Source organism: Podarcis vaucheri (assembly GCF_965113315.1).
Source record: "Podarcis vaucheri genome assembly, chromosome: 5".
Lineage (NCBI taxonomy): Eukaryota > Metazoa > Chordata > Lepidosauria > Squamata > Lacertidae > Podarcis > Podarcis vaucheri.
Window position 1 is genome coordinate 78795305 of NC_138763.1, and position 20043 is coordinate 78815347.

General features: G+C 43.6%; 1 protein-coding gene and 1 long non-coding RNA gene across 8 annotated transcripts in view; one reads left to right on the forward strand and one right to left on the reverse strand.

Moving 5' to 3' along the window:
• Nucleotides 1-20043, reverse strand: part of GRID1 (glutamate ionotropic receptor delta type subunit 1) — a 722825-nt gene that overhangs the window by 11404 nt on the left and 691378 nt on the right. For 2 of the 6 annotated variants that reach the window (XM_082222335.1, XM_082222334.1), the window contains exons 14-17: nt 15990-16156; nt 10621-10861; nt 10281-10370; nt 586-621 (exon numbers count right to left, since the gene is read on the reverse strand). In XM_082222335.1, coding sequence (XP_082078461.1) covers nt 586-621; nt 10281-10370; nt 10621-10861; nt 15990-16156 — 534 coding nt within the window. Of the gene's footprint in view, nt 1-585; nt 622-10280; nt 10376-10620; nt 10862-15989; nt 16157-20043 lie in introns of those variants that run through there. The other 4 variants (XM_082222339.1, XM_082222336.1, XM_082222338.1 and 1 more) reach the window with 4 other exon arrangements.
• LOC309532345 lies at nt 2025-15983 on the forward strand. 2 transcript variants are annotated; one of them, XR_014219789.1, is made up of 5 exons: nt 2025-2351; nt 8559-8634; nt 10055-10143; nt 12291-12389; nt 15737-15983. It is a non-coding gene; the product is annotated as an uncharacterized lncRNA (long non-coding RNA). The 2 variants fall into 2 exon arrangements; XR_014219788.1 differs by having other exon boundaries at nt 8559-10143.

Sequence of the window (20043 nt, forward strand, 5' to 3'; positions counted from 1 at the left end):
CCTGTGGTTCTGCACACCCTTGAATTAGAGTTGGATTGAGGGAGATCTGCAATAGCAGCAATGAATGTGTGTCTATACATATATAGTAGTCGGTTTTGTAAGGCTAAGGAATGGATTATAGCTCAGTAGGTGATCACGTGCATGGCATGCAGAGGGTCTCAGGTTTGGTCCCTGGCACATCTAGTTATAAGGAACTCAGTTGCACTGTTTGGGAAGGCCATCTATGCCTGGACAAAGCAGTTAGCATGGACAGTACTGGCCCGATGCATCAAGGGTCTGATACTGACTCAGAGCAATACAGATAAAAAGCAGCAAAAAATGATGTACAATATCATTTTTAAGGAAAATGTGACATCACATGAGGGGTTTTTTTATTTTCATGCCAAGAGGTATGAAAATGAAATTGTTTGGAAATGTAGGCTGAGGAAATGTGTGCTTTGTGCAGTTGAGGTGTGCATTCACTACAGGCAACAAGAGAGGCAGGGAGGGTGGAAAGGTTGGGAGGTTTCAGGGAGTAACTGCAAGCATAGATTTTATTTTTATTTTTTTAAAAAAATATATATACGTGATTTTATAAATGCTCACCATGGTTCTGTGACCCAGCCTCACCTCATGGGCAATCTCCAAGGGGCAAAAAAACACAGAGAAGAAGAGGGAGGGAAAAATGATCAAATAGTGTGGCTTCTAAGAAATGTACACATAGTGATGACAGATATCGGCATACCCATGTCATGCAACACTGATGATAGTAAGCAAAATGTCTGCATCTTTTATTTGAACTCTTCCCCCCATCCCTTCAGCATAGGCCAGACACACCCCAAAGTGTGTTGGGGTTTTGGTGGGAGTGGAAGAAATACTTTCTAATTTTTCTCAGATTAATGTGTTACCCTTGGTATTTTTTCATTGCTGATCAATCACACCCATCACTGACATGCCACATGACATGAAATTGTCATTTCAAAGCAGGTTTTGATTTATTTCAGCTATACCTGCATTGCATTTCAATGTACTCTTACTTGGAAATAAGCCCCACTGGATAAATTTGCTTCCAAGTAAGTATGAATAAAATGATAGTACATATCATCTGGAATATGAGTAAAACCATTCAAACAAATCAAGGTATGTTTTTCCGTGTGACCTGGCCTGGAATTAGTAGTGGCATGAACTGGTTGCCTCCCACTTCTGATTTTTTTGGCGGAGTTGTGTGCTCAGTCATGAGTTTGCCTTCAATCAGCTAATTCAGGTATTTCCTATTTGTGACACAAATGACACACTAAAAATGTACCCAAACTACTGAAAGTGACTGGCATGGTCTAGGTTAATTTGTCTGATTCTGTTGGAGGTTTTCGTTTTTAATTTTGGTGTACTTCATACTCTAAAATGCTATTTTCTTCACCATTTTGGATACCGAAAAAGAACTGTATATTGGAAAAGAAAGGAAGTATACAATTTTCACCAATAAATTAGGTAATCTCAATTAGTGCTACATTTTAGGAGTGCTTTATATATTTACTTATTTGGTGGCGGAGGCAGGCTCACAGTAACCACTGAGGCCAAGGTAGGAAAGTATTTCAAATTGTGTGCATGTTGACAGGTGTTTGGATGACCAGCAGCTCTGTCCCATTCACTTGGAACAGGATTTTATTTTGGTATAATTTTCTCTGTACAAGTTAAGCCTGGTACAGAGCTTAACTCATTGTATTTCATAACGTCATATTTCATACCATAGCTGGGCCATTCAGTGGCCTTATGGCTTGCCCTCCTTGTCTTGTGTATTGGAAAGTCAACTTCTTTCCTGAGAAACCCTTGTATAGCTTCCATGGAAGCCAAGGCTTCTTGCGCATATTTTTCATATTAATACAGGCCATACGTTATAGCCATATAACGTTCCTTCGCTACTGCCGGTTACATGTTGCAGTGGGAACACGTACATCTCCCTCTCCCCTTATTCCTCACTCTTCCCCTAGTACAGAGATGCTGGTAGATTAGAGTAGTCCAGATTTCTAAACAGTTCAGTACCTTGACTTAAAATTGTATGTCTGAGAATTATCCAACCACCTATCACAAAAAAAACTGTCTGTCAAATGGCCAGGTTTTCAACAGCTCTTCAAGTTCTATTTGCTTGGTAGCTTTGGAACTCCATTCAGATGGTAGTAAAGGGCTAATGATAAGTTGATATTTCTCTGAAAAGTGTTGGAGAAGAGTAGAATGACTTCCATTCTTCTCTAGCTACACTCTGGAATCTACAGGAGATTCCACATTCCGCCACCAGGGACTTTCTGAAGTGTGGCCATTTCTGATTCCTTAAGGCTTCAATGGCGAGTAGCTTGTTTGGGTGGAAATCTGTCTTAGTAAGTAAGTATGAGTGAATATAGGCCATTGTTTAACAAGTGATAGCTTGCTTCCAGTGCGTGTGACCATTTTACAGAGCCTCAAACACATTACTTTCCAATGGAATCAGTGATAAATTCAAACTCTCAGTCATCTAACCACAATTAAGGCTGCAATTAAGGTAGGACCTGCTAGTTCTCCCAGTTTCCCATTTTTCTCCCCAAATCTTAAATTCTGCTTTCTAGATTTTAGCCACAATTTATGAATTTCCTTGCAAAAATTCACCAGCATTTTGGTGTGAATTTATCCTAGTGAACACATTTTTTTCATACCAAGCCCCCATTGTACTCTGAGTCCCAACTGAACTCTGGAGTACTTACTTCTGAGTAGACAGTCTGTAGACAGGAGTGGACTGTAAGCAATGAAAAATCAAGAGGATGCACATATGAATTGGCCTTGTGTAGTAGCTAGTGTGCTACTGTTCTACTCCCCAGTATTGCCAGTGACATTTTTTATTATTATTTCCTGCTCCCAAAAGTTTATTTCATCTTAGAAAATTAAAGTACAATGCAGTGATACATACAGATGATTATTTATATGAGAAATTTTAGCAAAAAAAGTACACAGATTTCAGATGTGATTGAAATACATAAAAATAATAATTTAAAAAGCAATGTAAAATATAAACATACAATGAAGGGGAATTATATATATATATATTTAAAATCTTGTATTTTTCTTCACATGGAATAGGGAACACAAGTTGAAAAAAACAAATAAAACAGTAAAAAGAAAAACAGCCAGCAACAGGGTGGGTTGGGGGGAGAAGACAGTGACGAAATGGCAAAAAAAGAGAGATAATAGTGCAGGAATAGGCAAACTCGGCCCTCCAGATGTTTTGGGACTACAACTCCCATCATCCCTGACCACTGGGCCCTGTTAGCTAGGGATGATGGGAGTTGTAGTCCCAAAACATCTGGAGGGCCAAGTTTGCCTACGCCTGTGATAGCCTGTGTTGAGAGTAGTCAACCTGTTGTCTGGCAGTTGTTGAGAAAGACATTTCCAATCAGCTCCAGCCAGCATGGCCAAAGTGATGGTGGGAGTCCACAACATCTGGAGAGCAACATAGTGCCTGTCTTCAGTGTCTTCATTTTTAAGTAGGAGGAAGGACCCAGTTCCCAAAACAGTTCAGCTAATTTTCTACTCTGAAAGTGCATGAATGCCCCAGTTATGCTTTAAAAAAAAATGGAAAAAATTGGAGGTGATACATGCCTAAGTACAATGGATACAGGTGGTACACAATGGCTACCATTATGCAGAACCTGTGGTGTTATTTTTTTCAGTCCCTAAGGAATGTTTCTCCTTCTGGCAGCTAATCTACATAATCGGAAATCCCATGCAATGTATCCCTTGCTGGACTCTACTACTTTAGATTGCATGGAGAACAGCATTTCCAACTTAGTCTATTTATTGAGGAGCACATTACATGCAGCGTACACCAGGCACCAATATCGAGTCTCTCTTCAGTGCCAGGTGAATAATTTTCCCTAGCCTTTTCTTTAGTTTTTGTGATTTTATGCTAATTTGTAGTACAATTTGCTGGGTGATCAAATTCACTGTATTTATTGTATTTTCATTTTTATGCTGTGCACCACTCGGCAAGCCCAGGCTGCAGAGATGCTAGCAAATATTTCAGTAAATAAAACAAAGTGTGAGAGCAATTCACACCTCCCATACAGGAGAAAGATCAAATAACTGAATGCTCATACGTGAAATATTTCTTGCAAATACAAAATCAGCATGTTTGAGAGATACTTGTAGCCTGTCCTTCTCCCTTGCATACTAGCTTTAAATATGCAGACAGTTTTTTTTGTTCAAAAAGAGGGATCATTCAGACATTTCACACACACAGTTTGAAGTGATACTGTCTATCATTGGATACATTACATGGGACTGTCACTTGTGAAGCTTGACTCTAAGACAGCAGGAGTTTTTAGGATGCAAATGTTTTGAGGTAGGTTAGAATACACCCATCATTAACAGCTATGGTATTATTCAAACTAAATACACTGAAAGGGGGAGGGGTTTTTTTAGTTGATACATCAAACATTATATACCACTTACTAGAACAAAAGAGCTCTAGGCAGTTTAAAATATTCATGAAAAATACCAATAAAATTGTATTTATGATGGTTGTGGCATTAGAGATCACAATAAGGCATAAAACATGTAAACCTGGTTAGGCTCGTAAAAAGAAAAAGGTTAAAAAAAAATGGTTGACACTCCTACAGTGCCAGAGGCAAACCTGTAGGAACAGGTCATCTCTAGTTCAAAAGCTTTGCACACTAGAGCCTTGTGCACTGATTTCAAAAAATTATTGGTTCACAGGAAGATGAGTGAAGGCACTGACAATAACAAAATGCCACTATTTTAGCTCCTGCAGTGCTAATCTCACTATTGGCCCTTTGAACGCCGCTAAGAGGCATAAGACACTCTAGTAGAATGTTTTTCACATGGTCTGATAAGGAGCAGTTAGGCAAACACAAGTTGCTTTCAGCTGCTAATAGCAGCGGACCTAACAGACAGCTGTTTTCACTACACAGCAAAATGAAGGTTAGGGAGTGGGGAAAGATGCTTAGCAAAGCTGAATTCAGTACAGTATTTAAAGGTGGCCTTGTTGAAAGTCCCTTTTCCACACAACTGATAAAGGTACTGGGAACCTGTCCTCCTTCAAATCTTACCTTCCCAATATGATTAAATAAAAACCCTGTTTTAACTGATGGCGGCAACAGATTGCAAAATAGGATTTATTGATGGCTTGAAATGTGCCCGAGGGCCTCTCTCGTTGATAGTAATTTCTGGGACTCCCTAGGAACTGCTATAAAATTATGATGTAAATTAGATTATTAATTAGGACAGGTTTAGACGGTTCAGTGTGCATTATTTTTTATCGTTATCAGGCGAAAACTCAATAACAAACTGATAGTAGGGAGCTGTAAGGTATCTAGGAACTTTCATAAATGTAAGCACATTTATTTTTCTAGAAAGAGGCACTGGAACTCACCATGAATGCCTCCCTTGTTCTCTTACAACGGCAATGACGCCCACCTGAGAGGTGCCGGAACTGAGTTCCAGCTGAAAAAGCCCTGGCAAGCACCTTCCATATTCTCACAGCATGGAACAATGACCTAAATGATGGGGAATCTGTCACTCTCCAGGTATTGTTGAACTACAACTCCCATCATCTCTGATCACGAGCCTTGTTACCTGGTACTGACAGATGCGGGAATCCCCAAAATCCAGAAGGTCACACATTCCCCATTTCAGACCTAAAAGTAGCCAAGGCAGTGAAGAGCTTGCAAGTCATGCCATGATCAGCATCAAAGTGGCTTCCTCTGCCTAGATACTACCTTAGAGAGGAGTTGTCTGTTTCTGAGATCTACCTGAAGTTATTAATCCATTTTTCATTTCTTAAAGTATCGCCTCCTACTGAACTTAGGTTAAAAATATACTCCCCAGGAGGAAATTCCCCCGAAATGTTTCAATCAAATCTTCCACGGTTGGTTTGCCTTAAAATCTTGGCTGTAAGATTCTTACAGTGCTTGCAGGGCATAGTTGACTGAAATTCTGCACTGCTACAGTGGCCGGTGAGCGTGGGCTATGCAAAGTGCCTACTTGCTGGCAAAGCACATCTTAGAAATGGGTGGTTAGCATTTTGCAATGTTAGAGAGCATTTAGCAAGCAATGACTAGGCTCTGGCAATTCCAAGAGACAGTCCTATTAGCAAAACTGCATTCCAAAGCATTAGTGAAGCTGGACAATATCAGAAGCCCACTGGAATTCTGTGCAAGAAGCAGACAAAGAAAGAATCCCAACAATGAGAAACAGCAAAGAATGGCGAAAAAGCCTTTTTCCCAAATGAATGGAGAGTTAGAATGCCTTGATATAAAAAGAAGCTGACCTCTATTTAACCATTCATTTTTGTATTTGGCTACAACTTTGGGGCATAGTTTTTATTACGTGTGCTTGGGGAAATAATATGACCTCTGTGTTGCATTGCAAGAACTTTGTATAGGAAGGACTTTTCATTATATTATTTTTAATAGTGGCACTCATTGATATTACGGCTGAAAGGAAGTGCCTCTCAAAATCCCTTTGCATATTACAAAAATAGTAGAGCTACTCCAGGTATATCTTGTAAAATAAAAACCACTTCTGAGGACTAGGGCTGGATGGTATCTGGTTTTCAACATTGTGATATATCACAATGCTCGAACACTGAAAACATCTGAAAAAGTGGCTGGGCTGGGGAGGGAGGGAGAAGCGACCAGGAGGAAGGGAAGGAAGCTTTCTGCTTGCTCAGCCGAAGGAGTTCCTAGTGACTCGCTCCCTCCACAGCCCAGTCCCGGCCTCAGAAGAGGGAGTCTGAGAAGGTTTTTTCTCATCTGCCTGCCTGCAAGCAGGGTGGACTGCCTCATTCTTCCTGTGACTGACCGGGAGGAAAGAGGCAGCCCACCTAACTTGCTAGGGCAAAGGCAAACATGCAGACAGGCAGATGGGCAAGCTGGCAATACATCGCAACTCCCTGGCTGCCACCAGCACAGCACAGGCAGGAGTGAAATGCAATGTGATGGGCCACGTATGTATTGCCAGCTCAAAATGTCTGAAACCGGTTTCAGACAATGAATTGAAATACATGTGCATCCACATGTACTTTTTAAAAAAGTTGTGCATTGTTTACACATGGTATGGCAGCTTTCTCCAGTCTTAGGTTTTCAGTTGTTGTTGGACTATCCCCATTATCCTTGACTATTCTGGCTGTGGACAATGGAGGTTATATTCCAGCAGCTTCAGAGGAAGGCTGTTGTGTGAAATACACTTTGGGTAAACCTTTCAGAAAAATGTACCTGGCAGTTTGGCAAGGTGTAAAATAGGCCCTATTTGAATGAACTAAATCAGCAATTCCCTTTTGCACCAAGAACCCGCCATGTTCGAAGTGGTGAGAAATGCAGGGTAGAAAGCATGCATTTTAATTGGTCATCCGTCCACTGATTATAAATAATATTTTGCATTTCAACCAATAACGGATTCAATTTATACAAGTGTGCATGTATCACCAACAGCTAATTCATTTTAGGTGCCATTTTGAGATAGTGAAGTGAGTGAACCTTAGAAAGAAAGACAATCCTTAATACATTTCTCTCTTTCTCTCTCAAGTGGCATTCTAGAGCAAAAGGTCTAAACGTTTAACTTATAAATGTATCAATTAAATATTGTTCTCATTAACCCCAGCTGCCTCCCCACCACCACCACACCATCAACTAACATCCTAATCCTATCAAAGTTTTCTCAGAAATGGTTCCTACTTTCTTCAATGAATTTACTTGCCCAAATATAGGGAAAGTAGATTTGATGCAGGAAATCCATGACCCATTCATTAAAAAGTTAATAGAACAAGGGCTATGATTCTGGGGAACAGAACAACTTAATCTCTCCCCTACTTCTAATTCTCTTGTCCTGATTAAAATTGCACTGTAGGTTTCTCCTTACAGGACAAACAGCAGCCACAGGGGTAAATTTCAGTCAGGAAAATGCTGTGGGAGAGAAATGTTACTGCCACATTTTCCACAGCTCTGTATGAGGCCTTGTCCCACCGCATTCAGATAAAAAAAACAACCTCTGGGACACAGTTGGTTTATATATTTCTTCCACATCATGTCTAGTTGTGCCCTGAAAGTTGGGCAACACTGACAGGGCAAATCAGCATTTATTTCATGAGTCAGTTTCACAAGGGTTTATTCAGAAGTTATGTCCCACCTCTTCAATAATAATAATAATGCATGAACACTTGTATTTGAATGGTATTTTTGAATCTATTTTCTCACTAAATAGTTTTTTTATTACTTCATAGTATGCATTTATATAGGCTTTTTTAAATCCCAAAGCACACTATATATATAATACATATTTGGGTGTGTCTTTTGGACCTAGAACTGCATCACAATTTTGGAGAACTGAAAAATTAAAAAAATATCCACAGTATGTCTAAGAGGCTACTTTGAATCGGAATCCACAAAGAGCAAATTCCTCAAACATCACTACTGCCATGAACACGCAGAAGACTGAACTTTAAAGTGTTCAGTTCAATTTAGTTTTAGTTCACTCACTATTAACTGAACGAACTAAAGGTTTCAGCCCTCATACTAATAATGTGTCTTTGCCCATAGATGGATTTCTCCACACATCATCTCTTCGTGAATAAGAAATGGATTCATGATACTCTTGGCTACGTGAGCAAATTAAGTAAGTTATTTTTTGACCAAAAAAAAGTTCCCTTTGAAAAGAATGCACAGTGGACTTGCATACAAAATGATTTCTCTGACTTGGATGTGAAGCATGTTAGCTAAAGACTTGGAGGACAAAATTGAATGAACAAGTAGGAAATCCAGACAAGTGGAATGTTAATGACAAGTAGCATTATAGAATATCAGCCTTCCCATCAGTTTGTATGTGGTAGGCATGTCAATTAGTGCAACACTCTGGCTATTCAGAAATAAAAATTAAAAGTGATAGGCCCTGTGTTCTTCCCCAGTTGGGGTGTGGCTGCTGTCATAACCCTCTGGTACAAAGCATCTGTTCAAGATGAAAAGAAGGTTAAAGTGCCTTAATGTCTCAAAGCCCAACAGAGAGGTGAGGTTGTTAAAGACTGAAACAGATGCAAACAGATGCTGTCTCTTTGCACGATATGGCTATGACAGGTTGATTATTATTGCTTTGAAATATTTGCAAGAAAAACCTTTGATAACAGGCAATTTCATATTCTGACTATAAGAGATACTTAACTAAAAGCCGCTCATTTAGCTCTGAGGAGTATTATTTTTAGAAAGAGACAAGAAGGGGGGGACACATCAACCAGTGATGGGGCCTGAATGATTTATTGTGTTATTAATGAGTGGAATAAAGATGCATTCATCTGTCCACACAAAGGAAAACAGCATTACATATTTCTCTAAAAGCGCTTGCCTTAGTTATGCACTGCTCCCACACTTCCTTTGTAAAGGGATATTTTCCTCCACAAAGAAAACTGAGTTACATAAGAGCACATGGGAACATACTGAAGTTCCTTGCTGCCGTATTTTGACATCATCCTCTGCAATCCCTCGCTGACTGCTTTATCAGCTAACAGCAACTAACTACCATAGAGACTTCACATCTTGGAATGAATTTATCTCACCATGGTGGCAGAAGACACCTGGGATGGGCCTTGCTCAAGTCCCCATTTCACAAACAACCAGTTCAGTGGCTTTCATATGTACCCTCCCCCCCCCAAAAAAAAAAAAAATTCACCAAGCTGAACACAGACCCTACTAGAAGCTCAATAAACCTCACGCTCTTGTGGTTTACCTAGGACTGCAAAAAAATGGGACAGGAAGGGGGAAGGGTTGTTTAGTTCCTGTGAGATCACAATACGCAACTATATTTGAGCTGTCGCCAGCATGGTGAATCATGAGTTGCGTATACCCAAGTTAAAAAATATATAGTTAAACTATTAAATGGTTTGAAGTCACTAGATTCCACCTGACCTATCTAGCTTGTTACTCAAGATTCATGTCACCTGGTGACTGCATTATTGCTTCTATTGCTTGAACCAAAAGATCAGATGAGGGCCCCAAGTGAGGAGGTAAATAGCCTTACACTTGCTCTCAATCTTCTCATATTCCAGGTCGAGTATTTTAACACCAAACCAGAAGGGCAAAAAGCAGTCCTTGGGATCGAGGAGGAGGTGACATGTGGTGCAGGCTTGGCCAGCAGGTAAACATGGGATTTTTGTTGTTGTTGCAAGAATCAGGAGGTGTTGAATCTGTGTTTTTAAGGCAGCCCTAAACATCCTTGTCTGTCAGTTTTAACAGAGGGGGGCCAAAGGCATGGTGCCTGAGCTACTCTCTTACCCCTAAAGATGGTCTCTCCATGGCAAGGTTGAGGCACAATGGTGGGGCAATGTGGGAATGTTTGCAGTGCTGCTGCTGCCCAGGCTGTATCTGCTCTATAAATAAATACAGGACTTTAGTTGCCAGAGCTGACATTTTGGTACCTTCCATAAAACACAAACATTAGGGATTTTTTAAAAAAAATATGGAAAAAGGATATAACTTTTTAAAAAGAAAGAAACCTGTGCTTAAATGTAATTATCTGCAATCGTAATCCAGTGAACTGGATTTCCGCAGCTTCAGTTTGATGTAAGTTTTACATTCTCTACACTTAATTGTGATAAGAATAAAAGTTATGGACCTCTTTGGGTGTCTCTTGATGACAACGGTTGCTGCTCCACCACAACTCCAGGGCTGCCACCAAACAGGCCAGGAGCAGGCCCACTGCCAAAATGCAGAAGACCCCTGCAAAACTGTGAAGCTTCAGGGCCTTCCCATCCGTCTGTGCGTTGGTGTGGCTGTTCAGATCACAGCGTCCCATTCGTGGCCACCATTTCTCTTTGAACACATCCAAGTATCCAGCTTCTTGTAGTTCTAAGATCCTGCAGAGATCATTTTAGGGAAAACCACAAGCATTATATTTCTACAAAGAAAGCTTGCACAGAGGAAATATGCAACTGGAAGAATATAAACTTGACAATCAGCAAGGTTTGTTCTACCCAAAAAATGTATCCCCAATTGCACAATGAATGAGATATGAACACTGTAAAGTTTTGCAGGAATCAATATTAACAACACACTCAGAAAGTTGTGAATAAGTAAGGGCCTCTCAACATACCGTATTTTTCGTCCCATAGGACGCACCTAGTTTTTTTGGGGGGAAATAAAGGGGGGGGGAATTCCTTTATTTCCCCCCCCCAAAGCAGGTCGGGGAAACCGAACCAGGTTGAGGAACAGCGGGATGGCGGCGCTGTGCCTCCCTGCTGTCCCCCGAGCTTGTGGGGCTGGCCCATGTCTGCTGGCCCGGGTGGCAGGCTGCTATCCGCAGCGTGGGGAGCCCTGTGGGGAACTCCTGCAAGGCTCCCCACGCTGCAGATGTCTGCCGGGCACAGGGGGCGCTCTGCTTCAGGGTGCCCTCGCGCTGGGCGGCAGGCTGCTATCCGCAGCATGGGGAGCCTTGCGGGGAACTCCTGCAAGGCTCCCCACGCTGTGGATGTCTTCCTGAAGCCTGGAGAGCGAGAGGGGTCGGTGCGCACCGACCCCTCTCGCTCTCCAAGCTTCAGCAAAAGCCTGCATTCGCCCCATAGGACGCACCCAGATTTCCCCTTCATTTTTGGAGGGGGAAAAGTGCGTCCTATAGGGCGAAAAATACGGTATTGGGTTGGATCCACCGATGTACTTGTGGGGTGGAAATGGTACTACTGTTGCTGTTCAGCAAACTGTGAGACAAGTCTTTCCTCAGCATTATCTTGGTGCCATGTATAATGGTCAAAAATAATGTTGAGAACGTTACTTAGTACAAATGAAGCCTCATCTGTGAGTTCAGAAGCATCTCCCTGTTCAAAAGCAACCCCCAGCTGTGACCAGTTAGAGAAAGCAAACACTGTCAAGCTGTGCTTTTGAAGCACACAAACACTGTGCTTGTGGGTAGGAGTGCAATAGGTCTCCAACTACAGGAGAAGTCCTAATGGCCTTTGTACAAAACATTATAGGCAGCGATGGCCACTCTCTTACTCAACAAAACAGCCCATGAAGAAAAGCTTGACTAAGAGACCTTGAGACCTTAGGATATTAAATCTGATAGCAAGAAGAGGTACAGCAGAGAACCCCCAACCTGTCAGGCCCCATTTAGTGAATCCCCTCCCTACACACTATGAGAGGACTGAACAGGCATACTTTCTTAGTTGTCCTGCCTATCCATTTCCATTGGTTTATTAAATTGACCTTGTTATAGTTCCATGTCCCAAGATCTCCAAATCATACACTGAACTGGATAGATTAACAATGCCTGCCAAATTCCTGTCTTGCCAGATTTTCGCTCTGGGGTGGTGAGATGTGGACACCGAAAACAATGGACACTGGCAAAATTGGGATGGGAAGCAGCCTTGACCCCCGGACAAAAGCCAACAGGTAACTGTAGAGCTAGGCATGGTTTCCTGCAAATCAGCTTCTGTAGTACTGCGTATCAGCACAGCAAGACTTAAGAGAGCACTACCTTACATATGCATAGCCCCATTTTGTTTGACAACTGACAGGCATGAAAACCCCTGAATTAGGCACAACAGGGAAAAACTGCAAACTTCATACAGATGCTCTGATGATTAAATCTCCAGGAGTGCTTCTGTTTAAGGATCATACCAGTCGTTGACAACAGCTTTGTACTCCTCCAAAGAGATTGTGGGAAACAGAAATTCCAAGTGTGTGGGGGGAAATTTATTTTCTATTGAAGCACTGCCAATCCTAAACTAGCAGATAGTTGAAGATGTCAAACAGCCCTGCCTGAGATCCTGGCGATCCACAGATAATCAAGACTGGGCTGCTCTGACTCACGCAGGCTTCGTCATGTACACATTTTGTACAAGATGTACAAAATCTGCCCCAGCTACAATAAAACATGTCTCCACCATATTGGTCTCTACAGCCACAACAGGCACTGTAACTCTCCAGTTATTTGACTTTACCCTCAATGGCACACTTGAGACAGATGGATGCCAACAGACAAAAGGTCTGACTGACCTGCATAGCCCCGCAAACTGCCCTGGTATAAGTCAAGTGCTACTTGATTATAGTTTAGGGAGATCCATCTTGAACCTGATCTTATCATGATCAGAGTGAATATAAGAGCATCACATATCAGAACAGAAGAATATAAGTATTTCTGCAGAGTGAAAACTGTAACATATGCCATCTGCTTCCTTTCCTACTTCTGGAAACATCCCCATGTGTCCATGATGCAATCCCACACTCCCAGGATAAATTATATAAGCTAGTGGTGTTCAGCAAGGTAACCGCCTGTTCCGCTTTCCTTTTTTCCACCTAAATTGTCAGTTCAGACTTCCAGGAATGCTCACGTTTTGTTTCCAAAGCAAGACACACTAAACCTAATGCAGTCACTATTGCACATATTGATTATGAAGGTGACATGTTGTTCAGGACTTGCCCTAATGAATGGTAATTCTGGTTCTCTGTTAGCTTATTTTGGAGGAGATCTCACAGAATGTCAAGAAGTTATTATTTCTGCTAGTAGACGAAGCCTCCTTTTGCAGAAGGCTAAATCTGGATCCAAACCATTATGCTTTTAAAATATACATCTGGTATTTTAAAGAGCAGAGCAAGAAGCATGAATTATGAATGTGGCAAAAAGGTGCTAGGAAATTTATTATCATACAGGTATACTCATTAGAGAGAGAGGGTTGACTGCAGCTTCCTGTTGAGCAGCAAACCTGGGTTTGTTGCTGTGAAAAAGATAAAGTGGCTCTTAGAAGCACCTCTCATTTGCCTACCTTTGAGCATAGAATACCGCATTTTTCGCCCCATAAGACGCACTGGCCCATAGGACGCATCAAGTTTTTTGGGGGGAAATAAAGAAAAAAAATTATTTCCCTCCCCCCCAGGTGCTTGTGGGGCAGGCAGCGAGGAGAAGCGCTCTTCTCCCCGCTGCCCGCCTTGCGATCAGGTCCAGGGACAGCAGGGAGACGCAGCGCGTCTCCCTGCTGTCCCAGGAGTGGTGGGGCAGGCAGCGGGGAGAAGCGCTCTTCTCCCCGCTGCCCGCCTTGCGATCAGGTCCGGGGACAGCAGGGAGACTCCGCACGTCTCCCTGCTCTCCCCGGAGTGGTGGGGCAGGCAGCGGGGAGAAGCGCTCTTCTCCCCGCCGCCCGCCTTGCGATCCAGTCCGGGGACAGCAGGGAGACTCCGCACGTCTCCCTGCTCTCCCCGGAGTGGTGGGGCAGGCAGCGGGGAGAAGCGCTCTTCTCCCCGCCGCCCGCCTTGCGATCCAGTCCGGGGACAGCAGGGAGACGCGCTGCATCTCCCTGCTGTCCCCGGAGTGGTGGGGCAGGCAGTGGGGAGAAGCGCTCTTCTCCCCCCCCGCCTTGCGATCAGGTCCGGGGACAGCAGGGAGACGCGCTGCATCTCCCTGCTGTCCCCGGAGTCTCCCTGCTGTCCCCCCCCCAGGTGCTTGTGGGGCAGACAGCGGGGAGAAGCGCTCTTCTCCCCGCCGCCCGCCTTGCGATCAAGTCCGGGGATAGCAGGGAGACGCAACACGTCTCCCTGCTGTCCCAGGAGTGGTGGGGCAGGCAGCGGGCAGAAGCGCTCTTCTCCCCCCCGCCTGCCTTGCGATCAGGTCCGGGAAAAGCAGGGCGCGCTGCGTCTCCCTGCTCTCCCCGGAGTGGAGGGGCAGGCAGCGGGGAGAAGCGCTCTTCTCCCCGCCGCCCGCCTTGCGATCAAGTCCGGGAATAGCAGGGAGACGCAACGCGTCTCCCAGCTGTCCCAGGAGTGGTGGGGCAGGCAGCGGGCAGAAGCGCTCTTCTCCCCCCCGCCTGCCTTGCGATCAGGTCCGGGAAAAGCAGGGCGCGCTGCGTCTCCCTGCTGTCCCAGGAGTGGTGGGGCAGGCAGCGGGGAGAAGCGCTCTTCTCCCCCCGCCTGCCTTGCGATCAGGTCCGTCTCCCTGCTGTCCCCAGAGTGGTGGGGCAGGCAGCGGGCAGAAGCGCTCTTCTCCCCCCCGCCTGCCTTGCGATCAGGTCTGGGGACAAGCAGGGAGACGCGCTGCATCTCCCTGCTGTCCCCGGAGTGGTGGGGCAGGCAGCGGGGAGAAGCGCTCTTCTCCCCCCCGCCTGCCTTGCGATCAGGTCCGGGGACAGCAGGGAGACGCGCTGCCTCTCCCTGCTGTCCCCGGAGTGGTGGGGCAGGCAGCGGGGAGAAGCGCTCTTCTCCCCCCCGCCTGCCTTGCGATCAGGTCCGGGGACAGCAGGGAGACGCAGCGCGCCTCCCTGCTCTCCCCGGAGTGGTGGGGCAGGCAGCGGGGAGAAGCGCTCTTCTCCCCCCGCCTGCCTTGCTATCAGGTCCGGGGACAGCAGGGAGACGCAGCGCGTCTCCCTGCTGTCCCCGGAGTGGTGGGGCAGGCAGCAGGGAGAAGCGCTCTTCTCCCCGCTGTCAGCCTCCAAACCACTTCGGGAGACAGCGGGATGGTGGCGTTCTGCCTCCCTCTGTCCCCCGACCTTGTGGGGCTGGCACTGGGGCTCTCCTGAAGCCTGGAGAGCAAGGGGTCGGTGCGCACCAACCCCTCTCGCTCTCCAGGCTTCAGTGAAAGCCTGCATTCGCCCCATAGGACGCACCCACATTTCCCCTTCATTTTTGGAGGGGGAAAAGTGCGTCTTATAGGGCAAAAAATACGGTAATAAACCACACATTTCTCACTGATTATTCCCCACTTGACAGTTTTTATTAATTTGTAGCCATGATTTTCTACTCTCGCACAGTTCTTCGCCTGTGAACTAGTCCTAATTTAGAAAGGGCTGGACTGCCCCTCTGTCCCTGCATCCCCCATACTCACCTGAATTGAGAACCAGATGGGCCATGCTGTGACCCTGAAGAAGCGACAGAACTAAAATGCTTTGCTACAAGCGATATTCACCCAGAAGCAGCTGATTAGCCAAGGCTCTAAATGCCAGCAAATGGGATACTCGGCTTGATGTTGGGGAAGGGGTTCAAGACCGAGCACTTTTGTATTACCTTTGGGAGAAGAGATCCCTGTATGGACTGCCATGCTGGAGCGCTATCCCATATCCTTTGCTGCTGATGCTGTTTCCAATGACTGTCACGGAGCACTCATCGTCCGTCAATGCCGCGTACTCCACTACTGCAACATCCCACAAGAATGCATAGTTGCCTTTCTTTGCCTGTAAAAACAAGGAACAAAACTTTCAGACACGTCTTTAACTTTGATAGAATGTTATCATTCTCTTTCAAAAGCTATCAGTTTTTGAACAGAGAATTCTTTTCAACTCATTTTAATATATATATATATATATATATATTATTTTCTGTTTTACAATTTAGAGTATTCATTTAAACACCCTTAAAATACCAGTGACTTCCCTTCTCTTTCCATGGTTCGTTTTGCATATCATAAATCCCTGCATATTTTACAAATACTAAACCATTCAGTATTCCATTATTACATCCATCAAAACTTATTTACACTGTTGAATTTATATTACTGCTGCCAACGTTTTCAAATGTACACAATTCCCCCCCATATATTCAATAAACGCTTTCCATTTTTCTCCAAATGTATGTTCTTCTTGTTCTCTTATTCTATATGTTAAGTCTGCAAGTTGTGCATATTCTGTCAGCTTAAGTTGTCATTCTTCTTTAGTTGGGACCTCATTCGTTTTTCATTTTTGAGCTTACGAAACACCGGCCACAGTAGTGGCATACATACATTTTAAGAATGCTTTAAAATCACCAAATACATTTTGCCAGACCCAGGTCTTCTCAAATTCACCTCTAGTTTCACTATATGTGCAACATTTAGTGTTAACATACCTGTATATGAATCCCCCCCCCCAAAAAAAAAGCTGTAAGAAATTTCCCAAGATCAACATTCTTTTAACTTCTCCTGAATTTCCAATCTATGTTTAAACTAAGCAGAACTCTCAGTTTAAAATTGCTTAAAATTTCATGGGGGGGGGGGGGAGAGAAGCTCATAACTTAATGTGGCTTAGGTAAAATTCCAATGCAGAAGGACTCCTAAAATTCACCTCAAGAATTTGGGGGAAATTCCATATCAATGTCATATTCATACATCAATGTGTTTTTGCAAGAAATTTGGGATGACTTGCCGAAATCTCTCTTTGTGTGAAACAGTAACACAGTAAGTGAAAGACAGAACAAATTATGTCTTGTCAAAGACATAATTGTTCATGTATCGAAAGTGGCCCTAATGACCGTTTCATCAAACCAATTATGTCTAGCCGGCTCGAATAAAAGTAGCCACTACGAGGGAGAGATGAGAGTCACAACCTTCCAAGATAATGTTAAAAAAAAGGGTATGCCCCCCACCCATACCTTCTACATATGAGTGACTTGCAAGAACTGTTTAAGTGCCCTGCTAGATTAAGTGAAGGATCTTGTAAGTATGTGATGGCTAGTTCAGACACAAGACCAAATCATGGGAGTAGATTACTTATTGTAAGCCTTCCCTCTGCCCATGCAACTAACCTTAGATCTGGGATTGGTGCTAGGGCATCATTCTTGCCTATCATATGGGGTAGGAGGAGTCCTTACAGAGCATATATAAAGGGATGCCTTTGGTTCAGATAACTCCCTGATTCTGAAGGCTTATCTACAGGGGCAGCAGAGTTTCCTGGAGCCTTAAAAACCAGGCTTAGTGGACTTTACTGTAATTTAGGGGGAACCCCCCCAAGATTTTGAGGGTGAGTTGAAAACTTACTGAAAATAGAGATGCTATTTGAAAATAGCAAGTGAAACTAAAACTTACAAGCCTGTTTGGGGTCAGTTTTATCATTTGGGTCAATTCTCCCAATTGCTTTTCCGCAGAGATGTGGCGGCTGTCTACCATCCATATCTGAGATCCATCATTTTAAGCTGAGAGGGAGCTTTCTGAAAATAAGCAAGCTTCCTGCATCCTCACACACACACACACCAACTCCTTCAAAATACCATCTAATAATGTCAAGCCAATTTGGAATTGAGCCAAGGCTAGTTCGCCCATCACTACCTGGAAGGTGCGGGAAGTGTAAATGTTTTATATTTACACTTCGTTAATAGATTCAATAACACACTTTTAATCCTTCATTAAATTTTGTGGTGTGCTTTTTCCCTGTTACAAAGTAAAACTTTTCGGGTGAAAGAATGAAACAAGCCTCATTTTATTTCAGAAAAGAGTAGTGTGCTTCAACTATCAGAAGTTTAGTTATTCTAAGGAAGCTTTTCTCTTGTGACATCGTAGGCTAAAGGAACCAAATTCTCCCACGAGTTTCACTTGTGGCTAATATTTACTTATATTAGTACACACCTACACATCTCTCGTCCGCAAATGTCAGCTCTAATTGGGATTCCAAACAGTGACTGCATGCTGTGCGCATGAGGAATGTAAATCATTTTCGTTAACATAAGATGTAAGAAATGTCTCTGGATGGGAATTCAGGGAGAAGAAACCCGATCGCTTTGCTTGGTTAAAGTAATCATTGACTTCCTAATACATTTAAGTAATATGTTTTTAAGTCTCCAGTGAATGTACAAAGCACAGTGGAACAGATGGGCTGGTGAATTTAATGCAAATAAATGAGTAATCATAAATGCAGGCTCCCAAGCTATTAAAAGGAAGTTTAGATCATTTCTGTTTTCTCATCAGGTTCAGGGAAGCAATAATTTTGAATGTGTAATTAAATAAGAACACCCCCCCTCCCGCAAAAAAAGGCATATGGATGTTTCTTTTTCTTTTGGGTGGTTTTTTCTCTCTTGCATATGGTTCTGCAAATTTACATCAGGAATTGAGGACCAAATTAGTTGTTATTGTAATCACATGCCAAGTGCTAAAACTGCTGCTATATGAATCAGTCTCTTTAACATGCAGTAGAAGCCACACAGTGTCCTGACATCACACAGCACAAGGCATCTCCTTGCTTCCGCTTGCTGATGACAGGCAAGCACAGAAATTTGACCTATCTACGAGACACGTCATTGCAGAGGGGGAACCAGATGCACAGCACCTGTCTTTACCATAATGTTCAGACTGGCTCTTACTATAATTTAGTCATTTAATTTCCTCTCCCCAAGAAACTCTGGGAAATGTAGTTCTGTGCAGTGCATCAGAAGACTCCAAAAGAGAACTGTCAGTCCACTTACTCACGGAACCACTATTGCTAAAATTCATTGGCGAAAAACCGTATCAGTAAAAAACAATATAAAACCAGAATATCTTTGCCACCTCCCTCCCTCCCTCTCTCTGTCTGTCCCACCCCCACCCCTGTACAGTGGTACTTCGGGTTACATACGCTTCAGGTTACAGACTCCACTAACCCAGAAATAGTGCTTCAGGTTAAGAGCTTTGCTTCAGGATGAGAACAGAAATCGTGCTCCGGCGGCGCAGCAGCAGCAGGAGGCCCCATTAGCTAAAGTGGTGCTTCAGGTTAAGAACAGTTTCAGGTTAAGAACGGACCTCTGGAACAAATTAAGTATGTAACCAGAGGTACCATTCCAGCTGTTTATCATCTTCCACCTTTAACCAACAGCAAATCTTTTTTGGGTCATTGACCCTTGGTCAACCCTCCAGGTCCCTCATTCCAGTGGTGGGTGTGGCCACCCCAAACTCTTGTGCATGCACACACACTTAGAGCCATGCAGATTAGCTGAGGGGGAGGGTTTATCAACCTCTTTCTGCTCATCAAATGATAGATCTGATGACTGGGGAGGGGGTGATTTGCATCTGCTTTAGGGTGCCCACCCCACCCCACTAGCTGGCACCACCAAAATTGGTAGGATCTTAAAGGGAAGCAAGAAAAAATGGGGGAGGGGTGAACTAAAGATTAGCCAACTTTGTTTTAGAGATCTAGGCAAACGGTAATTAGACTACCTTCCCTTAAAGATGTTTGGTCACAAGTATTTGCTGAAGACTTTGATGGCATTTCAAAAGATAAAAGTGAGGAGTGAAGAAATGACAGAATGTTGAGAACAAAATCAGGTTCTTAGCCTTTAAACAGGGAAGTAAAACTGTCAAGGATTAGGTCTTGAGACACCTACTGAATCAAAGGTGGTCCTT